The 20,275-nt window shown below is 46.7% G+C and overlaps 1 protein-coding gene across 1 annotated transcript in view; it reads right to left on the bottom strand.

The window, feature by feature from the left end:
- ATG2A (autophagy related 2A) overlaps nucleotides 1–20,275 on the bottom strand; it is a 2,189,461-nt gene that overhangs the window by 683,236 nt on the left and 1,485,950 nt on the right. The window contains exons 34-35 of the mRNA XM_069207806.1: nucleotides 13,360–13,461; nucleotides 2,809–2,893 (exon numbers count right to left, since the gene is read on the bottom strand). Of these exons, the coding sequence (XP_069063907.1) occupies nucleotides 2,809–2,893; nucleotides 13,360–13,461 (187 nt within the window). The remainder of the gene's footprint in view (nucleotides 1–2,808; nucleotides 2,894–13,359; nucleotides 13,462–20,275) is intronic.

Genomic DNA, 20,275 nt, shown 5'->3' on the forward strand with positions numbered 1-20,275 from the left:
GTGTCTGAGAGGGAGTCAGGTGTGACTTTGGCACATTTATAGCAAACCCCAGCAAATGCAGGAGGTCCGCTGTAGTCTGGAGATGGAAGACGACAGCTGGTGGCGAGCCCGCCTCCAACAGTCAACGAAATAGGGGAAGACTGACTACCTTGATCTTCGTAGAAGAGTTGCAGGACCTGTGGCAGCAACCATATCCAATAGTATGCGGGAGTAACGGCTCAAAAGGCATGGAGTGTTCATGGACTGCATCAAAGGCTTGCAGAAGAAAACATCTTTCTCCCAATTGAGTCCAAACTTTTGTATTCCGTATTCAGGGAAGTTAAAGGGACCGCACCCTTGCAGGTAGTCCTGGACCATCAAGCTCTTAGGGGTGGGGTGTTGTGTCAAGAAACTTGGATCCCCAGGTGCAGGGCAAAGAGAACAGGCAATTGTCCTGTTCACAGGAGCCCCTGTGCTGGGTTTGGACCAGGTACCCACCAGGACGTCGCTGAGGGCATCATTGAATAGAAGCAGGGGTTCTAAGGACAGCTGAAGGTCCAGGACCTCAGCTGTTCTCCTCACCACCATAGCATAAGAAGCTCCATCCTCCGTAGCCAAGATAGGGGGAGAAAGCATATCAGTATCTGGAGAAGTGTTCGGTCCACTGGCCTCACCCAATCCTTCACACCAAGCCACTGCTTCATGGGACTGATACTTTAAAGGGTACAACAACCTCTCGCATTCATCCCCAATGTCTAGCCCATAGGAAAAGTGCTCAGGATCTGAACGAGGAGGCAAGGCTCCTACTAGCGCCAGTCGGTGTTATATGACAACCATCCGGCTCTGTGTCGGGGATTACAATGGAGATGGCACCACTCTTGCGTACTGGCAGTGCCGGGAGTGTCAAGACTGGAGTGGGAGAAGGTCAAGCTGGAACAAATGGCGCTGGTCCAGATCCAGGCCTAGATCCCAGAGAGCCCCTCAGCGCTGAAGCCGAAGCCTCAGAACCCAAGAGGCCCTCTCTGACTCTGCAGGGCTCAAAGGCACTCAAGCAGGATCGGTCTGCGCCAAAAATTAGGTGCATGGCCACACAGAACCCACAGAGTTGGGCAGGGGTTGCTCCAGCGAACTCAGGGAGGTACAGAGTCAGCCCAGGCGCAGGTTTGCAGAACGAGGCCTAGAGCGTTGAGGCTCTCGTGTCTCGTTGGTCAACGGGCAAGGAGAAGTCGAAGAGCACTTCGGCTTCTTGGATTTTTCTTGTACTTCAACTTACCCGATTGCCAAGAGGATTTGGAGTAGGACGACGACGACGACTTTGGACTAATCCCGAGACCGTCCTCTCAACCGGGATCTCGACTTGCTGAGTCATGTGCCAGGCCACCAACAGCTTCAGAGAGCACTCAATTAAAGCCTTCGGATGCTTGGCCCGTCACTCGGAGCACGACTTTGGGTCGTGGTTGTGCTTCAGACACCAAAGACACATGAGGTGTGGATCCATCAAGGACATCGTCTGATGACAGGATCTGAAGAGCTTGAATCCTATCTTTCTAGAAGATATCCTCGTCACATCAGGAGTGAAACAAAAAGGCGAAAAAAGTCAGTCTAAAATTGACTAAGGGGCAGCTATCTTCAGATCAGTGCTTTGCTGGCATGGAAAGAAAAGAACTGATGTTAGGCGCCTGGTTGGCACCTATATACGGCCTGCCATGTCCTTTCGGGGGCGGACGACACCGACGACAGACACGGAGCCGATCAATGCCACCTACTCGCACAAAGGGGGACCTGCTCAGTAAAACCTTCCAGATCCAGTCTGACATCTGGGGAGACTACAAAGGTAAGGAATCTGCAGCTAGAAGTCTCTATCAAATAAAAAGCAAAGAAAATGGCCACTACCAATGAAGAAATTAACTACAAAATACAGATTCTCATTGCCAAAGGTTAGAAAAGCACATTGGCAAAGATTCCAGTTCTCACTAGTCTTTGGAGAAAGTGAAGAACAAGGTGAAACAGTAGCAAAACTCCAACTGGTGGGGTCTCCTGCAAAAAGTGGTCAGAACCGTGGCATTTTCTGCCTTGTACGATGTAAGATGCATTTTAACAGCAAAGAAACCCAACAATCCATCACAGATTTTTAAAGGGCATGGAGTGAGGAGGCCCTCTGGTAATGATGTCTTCCACCATTGAATGGACTGCAGAAGCCGATCATGCTACACTATCCGAGGGATCTCTGACTTCATTTTATAAACTGAACAGGCACCCACTACATATCTGCTGTGAGGTGGTGTAAGGTTTGCAAGAGATGAGAAGAGAAAAGTAGATTAGAACTATGGAATGTTGAGAGCTCCAATGAAAACAATGGAGCAGCTTGGGGCTTATAATGACTGGTATTAGTCTTCTGCTCCAACATTTCAATGTTTGTCTTTATGTTTCAATTCAGAACATTCTACCCTTCGCGGGTGGAATGTTCTAACAGACTTATAGCCCTTCTGCCTCAGGCTATACCAGTTGTTAAAGGCCCTCTGCCTCGTTATAGGCCCTCGCTGCAGGGTTCTGGGATTTTAACAACTGCTATAGCCCTCGGCAGCAGGCGATAAGGATAAAACAATATACATCAGATTTGGATTTTTAGACACTATTCTGGGACTGTGAATGGTGTGCGATATCTATGATTACTTTTTAATACTGCAACAACATTGTAAACAATAGAATAAATGATTAATTCAACAGGCGGAGGAGGAAAAGCCATACGTTTACACTGGTGTCAACACCCCAAAAGGCCCAATAGCTCATCAAGGCTCATTGTCCTAAATCCCTTTTATTGAAAATTACCTTCAGTCCCAACTTCCATCTGAATCACAGGATTGATTTCTGCTGCTAAACTGGTGAAGAAATCCTTCAAGAAAAACAAGGCATCCTGGAACAGAAAGCGAGAGAATAAGTTACTTAGCTTTGGTAACACTATTTTTTTGTGGATACTCTTTCTAACCGCAGATTTCTCACATTATTAATCTCCCCAGGCACCAGACTTGTTCCGATAAAATCTCTGAAACAGCTCTTGTGCAACTGCAGATGGCACCATTGCCCTCCTCATAGATTCTCTGCTAACTAGGCCATAATGACATGGAGTCGCATATAGATGCTAACTTGCACACTGATAAAAGCGTTATTTGCTTTCAAGAATGCTTTATCTGGTAGAGACTATCAAGCTGTAGATTCTTTACCTTAGAAAAATCCCCAAGAGTCAGACTGGAAATTTTCAAGCAGTACCCCTACGTGCCAGAAGGTGGCGCTGTTCAGCTCCAGACTGGTGTCTTCCGCCCTGGAAGTAACATGCGTAGTGCCTACATAGGCGCCACCCAAGCGCACTGACATCAATGACTTTCCACGTCAGAAATACGAAACACACTGGTGTGTAGTGCTAAGGCCATTAGAAATGACCCTATGAAATATGCTCACGGAGCAGAAAGGAAAAGAGGGTCAGTAAGGAATCAGCATCTGTATAAGTGTCTCTACCAGATACAGCATTACCAAAGGTAAGTAACTTGTTCATCTTATAGAGACTTCTAGCCACAGATTCCTTACCATTGAATAGATACTCAGGCAATGTCTCCTCAGAGATGGGTCTGCAAACGATTACACCAAAATGTCCTGCAGGACCAAAAGGGCGAAATGCCCACTACGACAACCCTGACTATCTAGGGAGTAGTGATTGGTCAATATGTGCAAGGACACCCACGTTGCTGCCTGACAGATGCCCAGGATAGGGACTCCAAAAGCTAACTCAGTGGTCGCAGTCTTATCTCTGGTGGAACACGCACACAAACATCTCAGGTGGTTGCTTTTGACCAGTGCATAGCAGATCTCTATGCAGAGTACTATCCATGGGGAGATGGTTTTTTTCTGCACGCCCTTCCCTTCCCTTTCTTGTGCGATGTAGGTAGAACAATAATGCTCCTATTAGAGCCAGACAATGGAGTCTCTCCTCTTCTTTAGAAGGGTGAGGCAGAGCAAAGAATGGAGGCAAGGTGATGTTTTGACCTACATGAAAAGATGTCACAACTTTCTGGAGAAGGGAAGCACTGGACCAAAGAACCAGCTTGTCTGGCTAAAAGGTGGTAAAAGAAGGGTGCACAGAGAGTGCCTGCAGTTTGCTGACCCTCCTGGTGGATGTATAGCCACTACAAAAACCATTTTCAAGGTATGCAGGCAGAGTGGGCAGTTGAGCAGTCACTTGAAAGGCACACACAAGAAAGATCAAGACTAGATTAAGATTCCATTGGGACACGATGAATGGCCTGGGAGAGAACATGTGTTGTAGACCTTTGAGAAATCTAGTCACAACACATGACTTTAACAAAGAAGGTTGATCCGCCAACCACAAGAATGCTGAAATGGTGGCAAAATAACTTAACAGCGCCCATAGCAGAGTTCTGCTTGGCCAAAAAAGAGAACAAACAATGGAACTTAGAGAAAATGGATCAACAGCCTTGGATGTGTCACCATGCCATAAACTTGTCTTAACAGCAGACATATTACGTCTTGGTGGAGGGACGCCTGGCTGCCAGAATAACATCACAGACTTCAGGAGGAAGGTTGAAAGCTGTGGACTGTCACTGCTCAACCTCCATCCCTGAAGGTGAAGTGTGTGCAGGTTTGGGTGCAGGACTCAGCCCTGCCGCTGTGACAAAAGTTCCTCCTGTAGGGGCAGTCTAAACGAAGGACTGATAGGCGCGCTCAGGTCCTTACTATACCAGACTGTCCCTGCTGAATCCGGAGCCATAAGAATAACTTGGGCCCGGTTTTTCCTGATCTTTATGAGAACTCTGGACAGGAGCGGTATTGCCTGCAAAGCGTACAGGAGGCCGCAATTCTACCCGAGGCGAAAAGCATCTCAGAGCAAGAATTGTCTTGTGAAACTTCTGTGTGACAAACTGCTGACACTGCATTCTCGGCAGAGGTGAACAGATCTAACCAAGGCTCTCCCCACTCTTTAAACAGACCTTGCACCACCTTTGGATGTAGATGCCGTTTGTAATCTGCTAGGCATCGATGGCTGACCTTGCCTGCCCTGGCGTTTAGAGAGGCCACCAGGTGCTGAACCACTAGGGAAATGCCCTGATGTTCAAGCCATATCCAGGGGCACAGGGCCTTTTGACAAAGGCTCCGAGACCCCACCACACCCGGTCTGTTAGAGTACCACATGGTGGTGGTGTTGTCTGTGAATACCTGTACACACCTTCCCTTGACCGAAGGAAGAAAGGCTTTCAATGCCAAGCGGATCACCCAGAGTGCCAACAGGTTGATGTAAAGCCCAAACTCTGTCGCAGACCAGAGACCCCTGATCCCACCTCTTTAAGATGGCTGCCCTGGCCCAGGAGCAACACATCTGTCACTACAGTCCTGGCTGAGGGAGAGAGAGGGATCTGCCACTGACCCAATTGTGGATTGTCAGCCACCACTGCAGGTCTCTTGCAGTTACCTTCGAGTTCTGGACCAGGTCAGAGAGATTCCCCTAATGCTGTGCCAACTTCAGGTCCCACTGCAGAGCCTTCATATGCCAACAGGCATGTGTCACAAGAAGTATGCAGGAGCCCATGAGGCCCAACAGCCTCAGAGTCAGTCTCATAGAAATTCAGGCTAGAGGCTGAACCATTGGTAAAACAGCCTGAATATCCTGGACTCGTCAGTTGTGAGGATAGACCCGGAACTGCACTGTGTCCAGAACAACCCCGATGAAAGGGAGATTCTGAGGGGGAGTCAGGGATGACTGGCATGTTGACAGTGAACACCACTGAATGCAAGAGGTCTGCCATATTCTAGATGTAGGAGACGACTGCCTGGTGCAAGACCGACTAACAGCCAATAATCGACGGAAGAGAAGACTGGCATCACTGACGTCCACAGATGTGCTGCAACCACCATCATCACTTTGGTGAGGCCAAAGGGGAGCGTGTCAAATTTAAAGTGTAGTCAGCCCACGTGAACCGCAGGTAGTGCCTGTGGGCGGGCAGGACGGTGATGCGGGAATATGCATCCCGCCACTCCAATGTCACCATCTAGGGTCCATGGCAGACAGGACCTGAGCTAAGATGAGCATCTTGAACATTTCTTTTCTCAGAAGGAAGTTGAGAAGGCGCAGATCAATGACAGGACAAAGGCTTACATCCTTTTTGGACACCAAAAAGGTAGCATCAACCATAACTGACTATTGATGCTGGCACCATCTCTATGACCACTTTGGCCAAAAGGGCTGACAATTCCTGGTGGAGTAAGGAGAGATGGTCCTCGTCTGCTGGTCATAAATGGGTGGCAGAAAGGGGATGAGTAGTCTCTCTGTTCTATTTGCAAAACCCATTTGTCCGATGTTATGGACTGCCAGTGCGGCAGGTGATGGTCAATATTGCCTCCCACTGGGTGCCCATGCTGGAAGAAGCGCAATCTAAAGGGGTTTGGAGGCTGCAGCTGCCACTTCGGATTGACCCAAACTCCGGCTGGTGGTCCCACGTGGTCTGTGAGAACTGCGTCCGTGGCCATGAAAAAGCAGGGAAGCCAGTTGGTCTTGGCAGCTGGACGGAAAGAGCTGTTGTAGGGTGCACCTACCGTAAGGGGCGAAAAGCAGACTAGGGTTGGCATGGGACTATGGATAGGTCTAAGGACCTAGCTATAGCTCTGCTGTCCAATGCTGAGCCTGCCTTGTCACCAGAGAGGCGAGAGCAATCAAAGGGCATGTCCATGAGCAAAGCTTGGACACCCTACGGCAATCCAGTGGTTCTCAGTCAGGCATGACGTCTAAGTGCCACTGATGATGAAACCCCTCTGCCCAGGGAGAAAGGTGTATTAAGTCCACATCTGATGGTTAACTTTGCTGCATCTCATCTGTCGGCAATAGCTTGGGAAAGAATCGCTCGTGCCTCCTCCAAGACCCTAGGGAGCACTTGCACAACCACATCCTACACGGAGTGGGTGTATCAACCCAAAAGGCATGCAATGTTCACTGACTGCAGTTCTAGGCTAGTGGAAGAGAAAATCCTCTTAGCAAAGGTATCCAGTCTTTTGGATTCCCTGTCCGGTGGAGTGGTAGGGAACGTACAGGGATTGATCCTGAAAGTAGAGGCTGGGAGGAGTTCCTGGGAGTGGTGGGTCCTGAGCGAGTAAACAAGGGTCCCCAGGAGCAGAGTGATGGTGGTGGACAATTGTCTGCCGGAGAACCAGTAGAGACCTCTCCCACAACTGTGGGGACCGAAGGCATGTCAGAGGGGTTGGGTCATCCAAATATGAGGTGCGTCACCCCGTAAAACTCAAAGTTGGGCAGGGGTTGCTGCAGCTCCAAGAAAGAAGAGAAGGCACAGATCAGAACCTGGCCCCGGTTCCACCATAGAGCGAGTCGTAGAGTGCCAATACTCGCACACCAAGTGTGATGACTTGAACTGACAAATAAAGTTGAAGACGGCTTCAGCATGTTAGACTTCTTCGGCTTGTGGGATCTACCCGACAACTTGGATCGTGATGAGGACTGTTGGCAGTGGCTCCATGAGCGATCCCGGGACCCTCCACACGACTGGGATTAAGAGCATCGCAGGGTAGACTGACATCGGGTGGCGCGGAGCTTCAGGAACCGTATCCTCAGCAGCTTGGGATTAATAGCGTGGCAGTCCTCGCAGGTCTTGGAGTTGTGATCCTGCACCAATCAATATAGGCAAACCAATTGAGGATCTGTCGCAGACATATGCCTGTGACCATATGTTTTAAAACCTGCTGGCTTCTTAGGGGACATCACTAACACACCAGGCAAAGAAATTCTTAAATTTGCAACTAAAAGTTGAAGAAAAAGTCGAAACAAAATCTGGGGGCAGCTTTCTCTGGGTCTATCCTGAGTGGTGTGGAAAGAAAATAATTGTTCTGCTGAAGTGGTGATTTTATAGGCACCACTCAGGTCAATTCCTGTGTGGATTCCACTGACCAGAACACCACCACCTTCTGGCACGCAGGGGTATTGCTAAAAAATGTAGGTTCTAGTCTGATGCCTGGGAATTATTCTGAGGTAAAGATTTGCAGCTAGAAGTCTCTATGAGATATCAGTTCAAATATTATATCTTGTTTTGCACTCAGACACAGAGTATCGCTGACAGTGTGCAAATCTAGCATGGAACTTTAACAAAAGTACACTCCACAGAATGCGGAAGAGGGTAGGCAGTGAGGAATCTGTGATTAGATAGATAATCCACCAAAAAGTCTGTTGCCAAAGATAACACATTCGTCCGATGGATACTCCCAATCAGAGATGACTCACCTTATGAACCAATACCAAAGCAATGCCCGCTCAAAGGAGGTGAGTCTGAGGAGTAGGCTTGTAGCAGGAAGTCCTGCAGGCCTGAGCAAGCCAAATGGCCATCCCTGTGGATATGAGATTGATGTAGTGGTAGTGGATAGAAGTATGGACAGAAACCCATATAGTTGCTTACGAGGTGCCCAAAACCAGAAAACCCTGTGCCAAAGCCTTTTGCTCTCACGGAATAAGCCCTCCAGAGAGTCCTTTCTGGGCAAGGAATAGCGTTGTTTGATGTAGAGGATATTTGCTCGGCATAAGGTTCTCTTCTGGACAGTCTTACTTGTTTTTTACACCAGAGGACCCAATAAACAATTGATCAGCAAAGGGATATTCCTTAATTCTATCAATGTAAAACCTAAGTGCCTGTTGTGGATCTAACCAGTGAGGTCTCTGATCCTCTCTGAAAGGGTGTGATAGAAAAAGTTGTTCTGGCACTCTGATGGACTGCCCCTGATGGAAATGGATGCCACTTTAGAGTGAAATTTTGCAAGGGTCTTAAATACCAGTTGTCTGGGAAAAATAAAGTATACAAAGGCTGCCCTGAGATGGCCTGCAGCTTGCTGACAACGCACAGAAGTGATTGTAATGTCAAATACAATTTTTTTCAGGTTCAGAGTTCAGTACACATCCAGAAGTTTCAAGGTTAAATGAAGGTCCTACTGTGGCATATAAAAAGAGCAAGGAGAAACATGTGAAAGCCTTTTTAAGAAATGCATCACAATGGTTAACTTGGATAAAGAGGAACAACAAATAAGCTTAACTGTAACCACAGGCAAGTCTTCCTGGAAAAAGCAATATAAACAACTGAAATTCAGGCAATTTCTCATGCATGGGGTCAACTTTTCTTCATACCAAAGGACAAATTTCGCCTAACCATCTGAATATATAGACTTGGTAGAGGAACAGCAAGAAGCCACATTGATAGCAGCCACTACTGACAGAAGATCAAAACCTCTTAGTTGATTCTGCTCAATAGCCATGCACGAAGATGTAGATTGGAAGGTTCATGTGAAAAGCCATGACTATTTGTTGGGACAATAGACTCTCCCAAAGGTGAGGTCAAAGTGAAGAGCATATGCTCAGAGTCAAGGTTTGAGAATATAAAACCCTCTAAGCTCAGCCTGGGACAATACCGAAATGAACTGTGCTCATTCCTCTTAACATTCTTAAGGACCAGTAAGCTCAGCAGCAAAGGTGGTAATGCATAGGGGACACCGGAGTCCCAAAGAAGTCAGGACTTGTCTCCTAGAAGAGAAAAGTCAAAAGTGCAGAAGGGCAGACAATGTGTTCTTTCAGAGAAAGTAAAACGTTTTGCCAAGGGAACAACCCTCTGGGTGAAGACACCCTGAGCCTACAAAAAGTTTAGACACTATTTGCAGTCAGAAAGATGCTGCCTGCTGAGTTTGTCAGCTCCGATACTGAGTCAAGCAGGATGGGTGACTTTCAGGGAAATTCTGTACATTACTAGCTAAAGCCTCAGAGCCTCCAGAGAGACGGCACTAGATCCCACTTTGCTCCGCTAGGTGCAGTACCACATGGCAGTTGTGCTGTCCGTTATCACCAGAATCGTCTTGCCATTGATAGAGGGTAAAAAGATTATTAAAGCCAGACACATGGCTCGCAGCTGATGAAAGTTTATATGATGAAGCTGCTCTATCTGAGACCAGAGACTGCTCATCGTTAGCTTCTCTATGTGAACTTCCCAGCCCAGAGATGATGCTCTGTCACCAGTCTGAGCTCTGGGGGGCAAGGGGAATGCTGATGCATCAGATTGGTATCCAACATCTAACACTGAAAGTCCTGAGACACATCATCATAGATGCAGATGTGGTTTGACAGACATACCAAATGCTAGGTGTATTGCAGTATCAGATTCCATTGCAGGGCCCACACATGCCAATGAGTTATGAAACACCTGCAGGATGCACAATGCCCACACCAGAAAAAATCCTCAGAACCATCAGGGCCAAAACAAGTGTTGTGCCTGAAACACCAGAAAGTCAGAATACTCCCAGATTCTGTGCAGGGACCGAAAGGCTTTCAAAGTCACTGTGACCAGAATATCCTCTACAAATATAATCCTCTGCACAGACTGAAGAGAGTATTTTGGCTCTTTGATATTGAGCCCCAGGGTTGACACAATGGCATCACCACCAACAGGAAGGCTAGCTATGGAGAACACGACTTCAACAGCCAGTCATCTTGGACATACATGTATCTTGGACCTGGGAAGATGGGTTGCAACAACCAACATGCTCTTCATAAACACAGAGGGGAAGATATAAGGCTGAAGGGCAGAAAATGTAATTGAAAGAGTTCTGACCTCACCACAAAGTGAAGATACTTCATGTGGGACTGCAGGATCAGTACATGAAAATAAGCATCCAGCAGGTCCAATGTCACAATCCAATCCTCAAGGTCTAAAGGTCAACAGAACATAGTCACAAGTTGTCATTCTGATTTTCTGCTTTTGAGAAGCAGGTACAGCAATCTGATGTCTAAAATGGGTCATAGGCCCCCATGTTTCTTGGGCATTGGGGAGAAGTGAGAGCAAAATCCTTTTCTTCTTTCTGTATTGGGTACCACTTTGATCACACTCTATGTGTGAAACATCAGGACCCTTTCTTCAGGGAGCATCTGCATGATAGGCCAATGTTTGGATGCAAACTGAGGAATGCGTGAAAGGGTGACCAGCAAAGAAAAATGAAGAATCTGAAGGATCTATTTCTCCAATGTAATTAAGCACCAGCGGGGGGGCAGTGCAGGATTCTATCCCCAACTAGTTGGAGGGGGACTAAAGAGGTTTGTCTGTGGTGGTGGGAGATAAAAAGGACTGATAATGCTGCTGTTGATCTTATCCTCTGTCAAAACCCAGACCTCAAAGTTGTGAAAAGCTTGCACTAGGTTTGGAGGACTCCCTCAGGCGATAGGAAAAGCCCACCAAGTAGTCCCTACATTTTCACTACTGCAGGTGGATTTTGCAAGCAGGGGATAGTAACTCCAAGAAGCAAGCCATAGCTGATGTGAACTTATTGATCTTGAGCTGCATCAGATTTCATACCAATAAAATCTGGCACCATCTAAAGATATTTACCACTTGGAAAGCCCAGTGGAACACATCTAAGCATGATGCCTGAGAGGCAACAGACAAACGTATAAATTCAGTGACTGAATCCAAGATCCTATTGATATATTATTGTTTTTTATTCAGGTTGTTTATCCAAAAGCACAGCCAATGCATTTAACCTTAACAGAGGATTCCTCAGAGCAACTCAGTCTTCAACTAACATCATTTAGACCGGACAGAACAATGGCACAACATCTAGTCAGATGTCTCGGGTATACTGGTGCCATTTACTCCGTACTTATGGTCAGACCAAACATCCAGCCATACAGTTGCGGAGTTTCACAAACGAGAGTCCACGCTCTTAAGTCAATCAACCTCATGCGTGCCTACAAATATGCATTTCTCCTGTAAAAAACACTGATCAGATCAGTCAGGGACTGATAAAAGTAAGAGTCCCAAGCAGACGGGCTGGGTCAAAATACTGGCTTTTGTATGTTCCATGTGTGCTAGTCTGAGACCTCCATAGCCATGCAAACTACTATGACATAATAGGCACTCTCCTTAGTGGGGAGGCCCCAAGGCAAATTTAGTTGAGCCTCTAGTGAGGTATACAAACCACAGGCCTTCTTAAAGTCAGTGTAATTAGGGGGTAAGTGATCCTCCTCCTTCACTTCGGCATATGGAACATGGTAGAGGCATTGGAGAGTGTCAGTGGCCAAATATTCTTGAAACTATGGTACTACTGATACTGACAAAAAAGAACCAGAGGAGAGGCTTCCTCAATAGGAGGCTCAAATTTACCAATGGTGTAATGTGACATAGGGCAAACCCTTGCCTAAGATGGCTCAGGATCTGCAATTGGTGTTGGATCCAGTGCCACTGGAGCCAAAGGAGGTGCTGATAAAAGAGCAGCAGGAAGAGCCTTCAGTGGAGCATTTGGTGGATGGCCAGTTGCTGGAGGTGGATCAGGCTCACTCTGAACAAGGTCAGCTGGCACGGAGGAAAGGGCTGTTACAGAAATCTGCTCTGAATTTCAGAATTTGTTCTGAAGGACACAATTTGCTTCAGAGGCAACTATAACCAAGAAACTCAGGGCACATCAGCTACAAAGCATCTGGTCCGAACTGGAGGTCGACTTTGTGACTGCTCCTGGGAACTAGAGCATCTAGACAGCAAGCTACTTAGTTTATTTTTCTTGAATTTCCTCCTAGATTTGTCCCTTGGACTTTGAAAAACCTAAAGAAGGAAAGCAAGAATAAGAGCACCCTTGAGATTTTGAAAGGAACCAATCCCATTTTGTGAGCTTAGTTTTCTGCTCTCTCGTGGCCTTCGGTGCCTCATGGAACATTTCTCACAGTTCTTGCCATGTCATATCAGGTGCCAAGGAAGAAAAGATTGAAGGTGTGGGGGTCTGTAAATAAAATCTGTTTGTGACATGGTTTAAAATTCACATATTTTAGGGGGCAACATTCGTGCACACTGCCTAAACGTTTGGAAATCAAACTTTAGTAAATACAGAAATCGCAATGAGTTGGCTCTGGATTCAACCTGCAAAATGAGGTACTGATGTCAAAAAGCAGAGGAGGCATTTATAAGCGACTCCTTGCCAAAATGTCTATAGGTGGGACACCGTTCCAGAGGAGGCCAATGGTACTGCCTACCGGTGCGCGCAGGAGCTAATCTAAAGAATTTCTAGATCGACTCCGGAGCATGTTGGGGGTTACACAAGGTGAAAAATCTGTAGTTAGAAGTGCACATCGGAAATAAGAATAACAGTATGTTAACAAAGGGTACCAACTGGTAGGTCACAGTAGCCAGCAAATAATGCAAACATAGTGAAGTGTTTCGATCGTAACGGTGTTGCTGTATCTTAAGATAGATATCTGCATGAGGGAAGCCAAGGGCATAGATGATTTAATGGAATGCAAGGAGAGTGGGATATATGTAAAAAGGTACATTTAGGAAAATGAAATTCAGAACTTACTTGGTCAATATTAAGACGAAGTGGCATGAGAGAAACACGGAGGCAACACTCTGGTCCGCCCAGTCCAGCCTCAGGGTACAAATGGAGAGCCTTTATTGTCAGCTAGAATATAATATAAATAATGGCAACAATTAAAACACATTTATACTAGGGTCTTCCAAGCAGCACATTTCTCCTCGAAAATTTCCCAATCAGAATTCGATTGTGATGAGGAGTATGTACTATTAAAATGTCCTTTTACTTGCTTGATGTGCCACTTTACAATGCGATATTCAATTGATATACAAATGGTTGTTGCTTCGGACTGCGCAAGGCTTTCTCTACGCCATTCCTAACCTTAGGTAATTGAGGCGCAAGCCTTGAGTGAGAGCAGTTAGTGTGAAAATGACACTGCAGCTGTATTTGCAAATAATTGCTCACTGAATACACTTTTCCAGGACAAAATAACAAAAATTCACACTTTAGCGCTGGAAGTGCCAGAAACAGACTATACAGGACAATAAATTCCAGTGTCTTTCGGGAAGACATAAGTTTTTCTCTATTTCTGAGACTATCTAGAAGCATGTTCCAGTTCCACAAAAAATTGCTAGCAAACCCCTGCCACCAGCTTTTTTTTTTTTTTTACTCACAAACCTGTGGAAATGGTAGGACAAAGTAATCTTTAACCATAGATCTTCATGTCCTGACAAGATTGTAAAAAAATCAGAAGACATGTTCAATTGTTACCGTGAACAGATCTTTGTGTCAACTCCATGAGTTTACATTTGACGCCTGATCCTACAGGGAAGCAATGTAGCTTTTATAAAGCAGAAGAAATGTGCATTATTCTCTTCAAGTTAACCACTCTCAATCGGAAGAACTTTGCAGATCTTATTCATGCCTAAGTACACAAGGAAAGACATCCCCAAACCAAGCTATTAGAAAGGGGCCCGAACAGGTCCTATACGTATACATTTTATAGGGCAGATGTATAAGGACCTGTGTTGCATAACTATACATGCACCAAATCGCCTCACTAGCGTATGTGAACACCTGGGCAGTGATGTGCTGCCAATATCCAAGACAATGCATCACAAACTGAGGTTCACTTTGTTAAACTTGACACTCGATTATTTGTGAAACATCACAAACAGACATGAGTAGAAACTTGCTCCCCAAACGTTCACCTATGCCCAAAAAGTAATTTTGATTAATATGAAGGTATGCAAAAGCACCCGCCACTGAAACTATGTTTCTCCTTTTTACACCGTAGCAGCTGTAATGAAGTAATGTGTTATAGCAATTCCATATGAATTGTATTATGGACAACAACCATAAGCAAGCAGTAGGTGCTTCTTGTACAGATGGAATACAAGTGAAATACACAATTATATACAGTGTAGCATTGATCACAAGGACATTTATGACTTAATATCCATACATTCATCAGTTGAGGGTCAGGAGAAATCCAACACTAAATGAGTGACCAAAGTTAGGGGCTGTGGACGTTTCGACCCCAGTATACAATTCAGGTGAGGTCTTCTACAGAACAAAGGAGAGCCTGACTTATAAAGGACCAGCAAAGGAATCATCAAAAATGGTCACTGAAAGTATCAGAGGCTGGATTGAAATATAGCACTCAAATATGCATGCAGCTCGCTAGTGCATCTGCAGTCTGCCAGAGCACACAACAATTGTGGTACCAGTGTGCAGATCCCTGATTTGTAACCTTTTTAGGTGGTAAAAAGAGACTACCCCATTGAATGAGAGGTGGGAGGGAAATGAGGAAACTACCAGAAAAATTGTTACCGAAGGTAAGCAACTCGTTCGTCTGATAGATACTAACCACAGATTCCTCACCTTAGTCTAGCTACCAAAGCAGTATTTCCCCAGGTGAAGGGTCTGTGGATTGGACTCATAGGAATACGTCATGCAGGACCGAACGTCCAAAATGCCCTTCCCATTAGACCTGGCTGTTAAGGCAGAATTACTTTGTGAATGTAGGAAAATGCCACTGTTGGCATGGTCACCCCCTAATCTTTGCCTTTTGTTGATGCTAGTTATGATTGAAAGTGTGCTGGGACCTTGCTAACCAGGCCCCAGGACCAGTGTTCTTTCCCTAAACTGTACCTTTGTATCCACAATTGGCACAGCCCTGGAACACAGATAAGTCACTTGTAAATGGTACCCCTGGTACCAAGGGCCCTGTGGCCAGAGAAGGTCTCTAAGGGCTGCAGCATGTATTGTGCCACCCTGGGGACCCCTCACTCAGTACATGCACACTGCCTCACAGCTTGTGTGTGCTGGTGGGGAGACAAATGGCTAAGTCGACATGGCACTCCCCTCAGAGTTCCATGCCCACAACCCACTGCCTGTGGCATAGGTAAGTCACCCCTCTAGCAGGCCTTACAGCCCTAAGACAGGGTGCATTATACCACAGGTGAGGGCATAGTTGCATGACCACTATGCCCCTACACTGTCTAAGCCAATTCCTAGACATTGTAAGTGCAGGGTAGCAATAAAGAGTATATGGTCTGGGAATTTGTCAAACATGAACTCCACAGTTCAATAATGGCTACACTGAAAACTGGGAAGTTTGGTATCAAATTTCTCAGCACAATAAATCCACATTGATGCCAGTGTGCGATTTATTGAGTAATGCACACAGAGGGTATCTTAGAGATGCCCCCCTGCATACCAGTCCAACTACTAGTGCTAGGATGACCAGTTTCTGCACCCTGCCACATACAGACGGGTTTCTGGCCACATGGCATGAGTGCCTTTGTCACTCTGTGACCAAGAACAAAGCCTGTACTGGGTAGAGGTACTTCACACCTCCCCCTGCAATAACTGTAACACCTAGCAGTGAGCCTCAAAGGGTCAAGCCTGGTGTTACAGCGCCCCAGAGCGCTTGAGTTAGTGGAGATGCCCACCACTCCGGACACAGCCCCCACTTTTGGCGGCAAGTCTGCACCAGACGCCCCCGGCTCGTGTCCAGAAGAACCAACAATGCAGAGAGGACCCCCAGGCGACTCCCATGAAATGGACACCATGAGACAACCTCCCTGCACCCCCACAGCGATGCCTGCAGATAGGATCCAGAGACCTTGACTGCCCGGTAACAAAGGAACCCGATGCCTGGAAGAAGCACTGCACCCACAGCCCCCAGGCCCGAGAGAAACCAACTACCGGTGCAGGAGTGACCAGCAGGCAGTCCTCATCCTTGCCCAGTCAGTGGCTGGCCCGAGAAGCCCCCCTATGCCCTGGCTGCAACACCAGAGTGACCCCCAGGTCACTCCATTGATTCCTATCTGAATCCCAACACCTACTTCACACACTGCACCCGCCCACACCTGTGCTGCTGAGGGTGTATTTTGTGTGCCTGTTTCTGACTCCCCCCCAGTGCTCTACAAAACCCCCCTGCTCTGCTCCCCAAGGACGCAGATACTTACCTGCTAGCAGACTGGAACCGGAGCACCCCTATTCTCCATAGGCGACTAAGTTATTTGGGCCCTACTTTGACCTCTGCACCTGACCGGCCCTGTGTTGCTGGTGCTGGGTGTTTGGGGTTAACTTGAACCCCCAACGGTGGGCTTCCTTCGCCCGAAGACTGGACTTGTAAGTGCTTTACTTACCTGAAAAACTAACCAATACTTACCTCCCCCAGGAACCTCTTGATTTATGCATTGTATTCACTTTTGAAATAGCCTATTGCCATTTTTGCCAATACTGTTTACATTACTGTTTTAATTCAACGTTCCATACTTACCTATGCCAAGTACCTTACAATTTATGTACTTACTTGAATTCTGATTCTTGTGGTTCTAAAATAAATTAAGAAAATAATATTTTTCAATATAATAACCTATTGGCCTGGAGTTAAGTCTGAGTGTTTGTATCATTTATTGCCTGTGTGTGTACAACAAATGCTTATCACTACCCTCTGATAAGCCTACAGCTCGACCACTCTACCACAAATTAGAGCATTAGTATTATATAATGTTGCCACTATCAACCTCTAAGGGGAACCTTGGATTCTGTGCACACTATCTCTCACTTTGAGATAGTATATACATGGCCAACTTCCTACAGTGAACATGTGTGTGAGACCCACGTTGTGGCCTGGCTGATGTTAAGTATAAGCACCTCTTGTACCAATGCAGTGATGGCAGCCCAACCCTGGTGGAATAGGTCAGATCTTCCAGAACTGGCTTATTGGCCAATGTGTAGAAGATCTTGATGCAGAGGACTGTCCACATCAACAGTCCTTTTCTGCTCCCTTCCCTTGGGCCATAGAACCCCACAAAATGATGATCATCCACCTGACGGTCTTTAGTGCAATCAAAGTAAAAGTTTAAAGGTTAAAGGTTATGGGGTCCAACAGATGGAGTCTCTTTCTCCTTTCTTGAGGACAGAGGCAAGGTTAAGAACATTGGGAGTGTGATAGATGTAAAACATGAAAAGGGCATCACAACTTTCTGCAAGAAGGCCACCTGGGTCTTCAGGTATCCGCTTGTCCGGAAAAAGGTGCTGTAGGGTGGTTGCATGAACAGAGTCAGGAGCTCACTTATGCAACAAGTTGAAGTTATGTTTACGAGGAAGACAGTCTTTAGTGTTAGAAGACACAACAAGCACTTGTGCATCAGCTCGACAAGAGTATACATAAGAAAAGTCAGGACCCAAATAAGTTTCCACTGTGGCATCGCAAATGGTGTGGGAGAGGACCTGTGTGTTAAACCTTTAATAAACTGCATCAACAAGTAATCTGAACGACGGTCAGTTCTGTAAACACAGAAAAGCTGAAAGGACCAATAAACAACCTTTAATTCTGCACAGCTCAAGGACTTGCTGGGCCAAAGACAAAACAAATACAAAATATCTGAGAGCTTGGGTCGCACAGGGTCAGTTCTGCATCTTGCACACCAGGCCACAAATCTGTCCCGGAGCCTGACATAAGCAGACTTCACAGAATGGTGCCTGAAAGCCAGGTTGCCACCCACAACCTTGGTTCACAAGTCTACTGCTGCCTTTCAATCTGCACCCATGAAGTTGGAGATTGGGCAGGTTTGGATTGAGAAGTCTCCCCTACCATTGTGGCAGAAAATCTTCCCTAAGTGGTAGCCTGTACAATATGCAGACGCACATGTTCAGAAGTTCTCGATACCACTCTTTCCTGGTCCAATCCGGAGCCCCTAGGATAATTTGAGCATGTTGGTTCCTAATCTTCTTCCTAATCCTAACTCTTGGCAAGAGAGGCTGAGGCAGGAAGGCACAAAGAAGTCCTGCGTCTCACCACAGTCAAAATGCATCTCTGAGAAAGGCTCTTTGCAGGAACTCTAACATGCCAAAGTTTGGACACTGCACATTCTCAGTGGTGGTGGGAAGACACCCTGTGCCACCTTAGGCTGTAACTACATATCATGATCCGCTAGGTACTGTCAGCAGAGCTCGACCACCATGGTGTTACAATGATCCTGCCAGGGACTCCCTGATGTTCCAACCACCTCCACAGGATGTGTGAACTTAGCCTCTTTCTAGCATGGTTACCCCATTTTTGTGCCTGTTTGTCAGTGTGTTTTTACTGTCTCACTGGGATTCTGCTAGCCAGGACCCCAGTGCTCATAGTTTAAAACCCTATGTGTCAGTGTGTTTTGCCTGTCTCACTGGCATCCTTCTAGCCAGGACCCCAGTGCTCATAGTTTGGGGCCTGTGTGTGTTGCCAATATGCTTGGCCATCACTGAAGTTCTGCTAACCAGAACTCCAGTGCTTATGCTCTCTCTACTTACCAAATTTGTCACTATAGTTTAGTGACTCCATATTCCAATTCTGATTGGCATACTGGACTCCCCTTCATAAGTCCCTAGTATAAGGTACCTAGGTTCCCAGGGCCTTGGGGTTCCAATAGATCCTTATGGGCTGCAGCATTTCCTTTGCCACCCATAACGAGCTCATACAAACATTTCTTTGGGACTGCCACTGCAGCCTGAGTGAAATAGTGCACGCACTATTTCACAGCCATTTTTCACAGCACTAAGAAACTTATAAGTCACCTATATGTCTAACCTTTATTTATTGAAGGCTAGGAGCAAAGTTACTGTGTGTGAGGGCACCCTTGCACTAGCAAAGGTGCCCCCAAGTTGTCCAGGGCCAAATTCCCAGACTTCGTGAGTGTGGGGACACCATTATAAGCATGCACTACATATATCTCAATACATACATGTATCTTCACAATGGTAACTCCGGATATGGTCATGTCAGGTGTCTAAGATCATGCAATTGACCCCCAGTCCAAATCTGGTATTGGGAGACCAATCCCATGCACCATGGGGGCTCCACAATGGACCCCCAGTGCTGCCAAACCAGCTCTCTGAGGTTTCCACTGCAGCCCCAGCTGCTGCCACCTCACAGACAGGTTTCTGCCCTCCTGGGGATTGAGCAGCTCAATCCCCAGGAGGGGATTTCCTTTAGGAGATAGGTGTTACAGGCATGGGAGGAGTAGCCTTCCAGAGCCTCTGGAAATGCTTTGAAGGGCACAGATGGTGCCCCCTCCTTGCATAAGCCAGTCCACATCGGTTCAGGAACCCCCAGTCCCTGCTCTGGTGCGAAACTGGACAAAGGAAAGGGGGGCGACCACCCCCTGTCCATCACTACCCCAGGGGTGGTACACAGAGCTCCTCCAGAGTGTCTCTGAAGTTAGCCATCTTGGATTCTAAGGTGTGTGGAGCCTCTGGAGACCTCTGAATGGCCAGTGCTAGCAGGTGATGTCAGAGACTCCTCCTGATAGGTGCATACCTGGGTAGGTAGCAAATCCCCCTCTCAGGGCTATTTAGGGTCTCTCCTTTGGGTGTTTCCTGAGATTCGGTTTGCAATATTCCTCCAGGACTCCTCTGCATCCTCTGCTTCAGCTTCTGACTGTCGGATCAACCGCAGACTCCA

Source organism: Pleurodeles waltl, chromosome 9 (assembly GCF_031143425.1).
Source record: "Pleurodeles waltl isolate 20211129_DDA chromosome 9, aPleWal1.hap1.20221129, whole genome shotgun sequence".
Classification (NCBI taxonomy): domain Eukaryota; kingdom Metazoa; phylum Chordata; class Amphibia; order Caudata; family Salamandridae; genus Pleurodeles; species Pleurodeles waltl.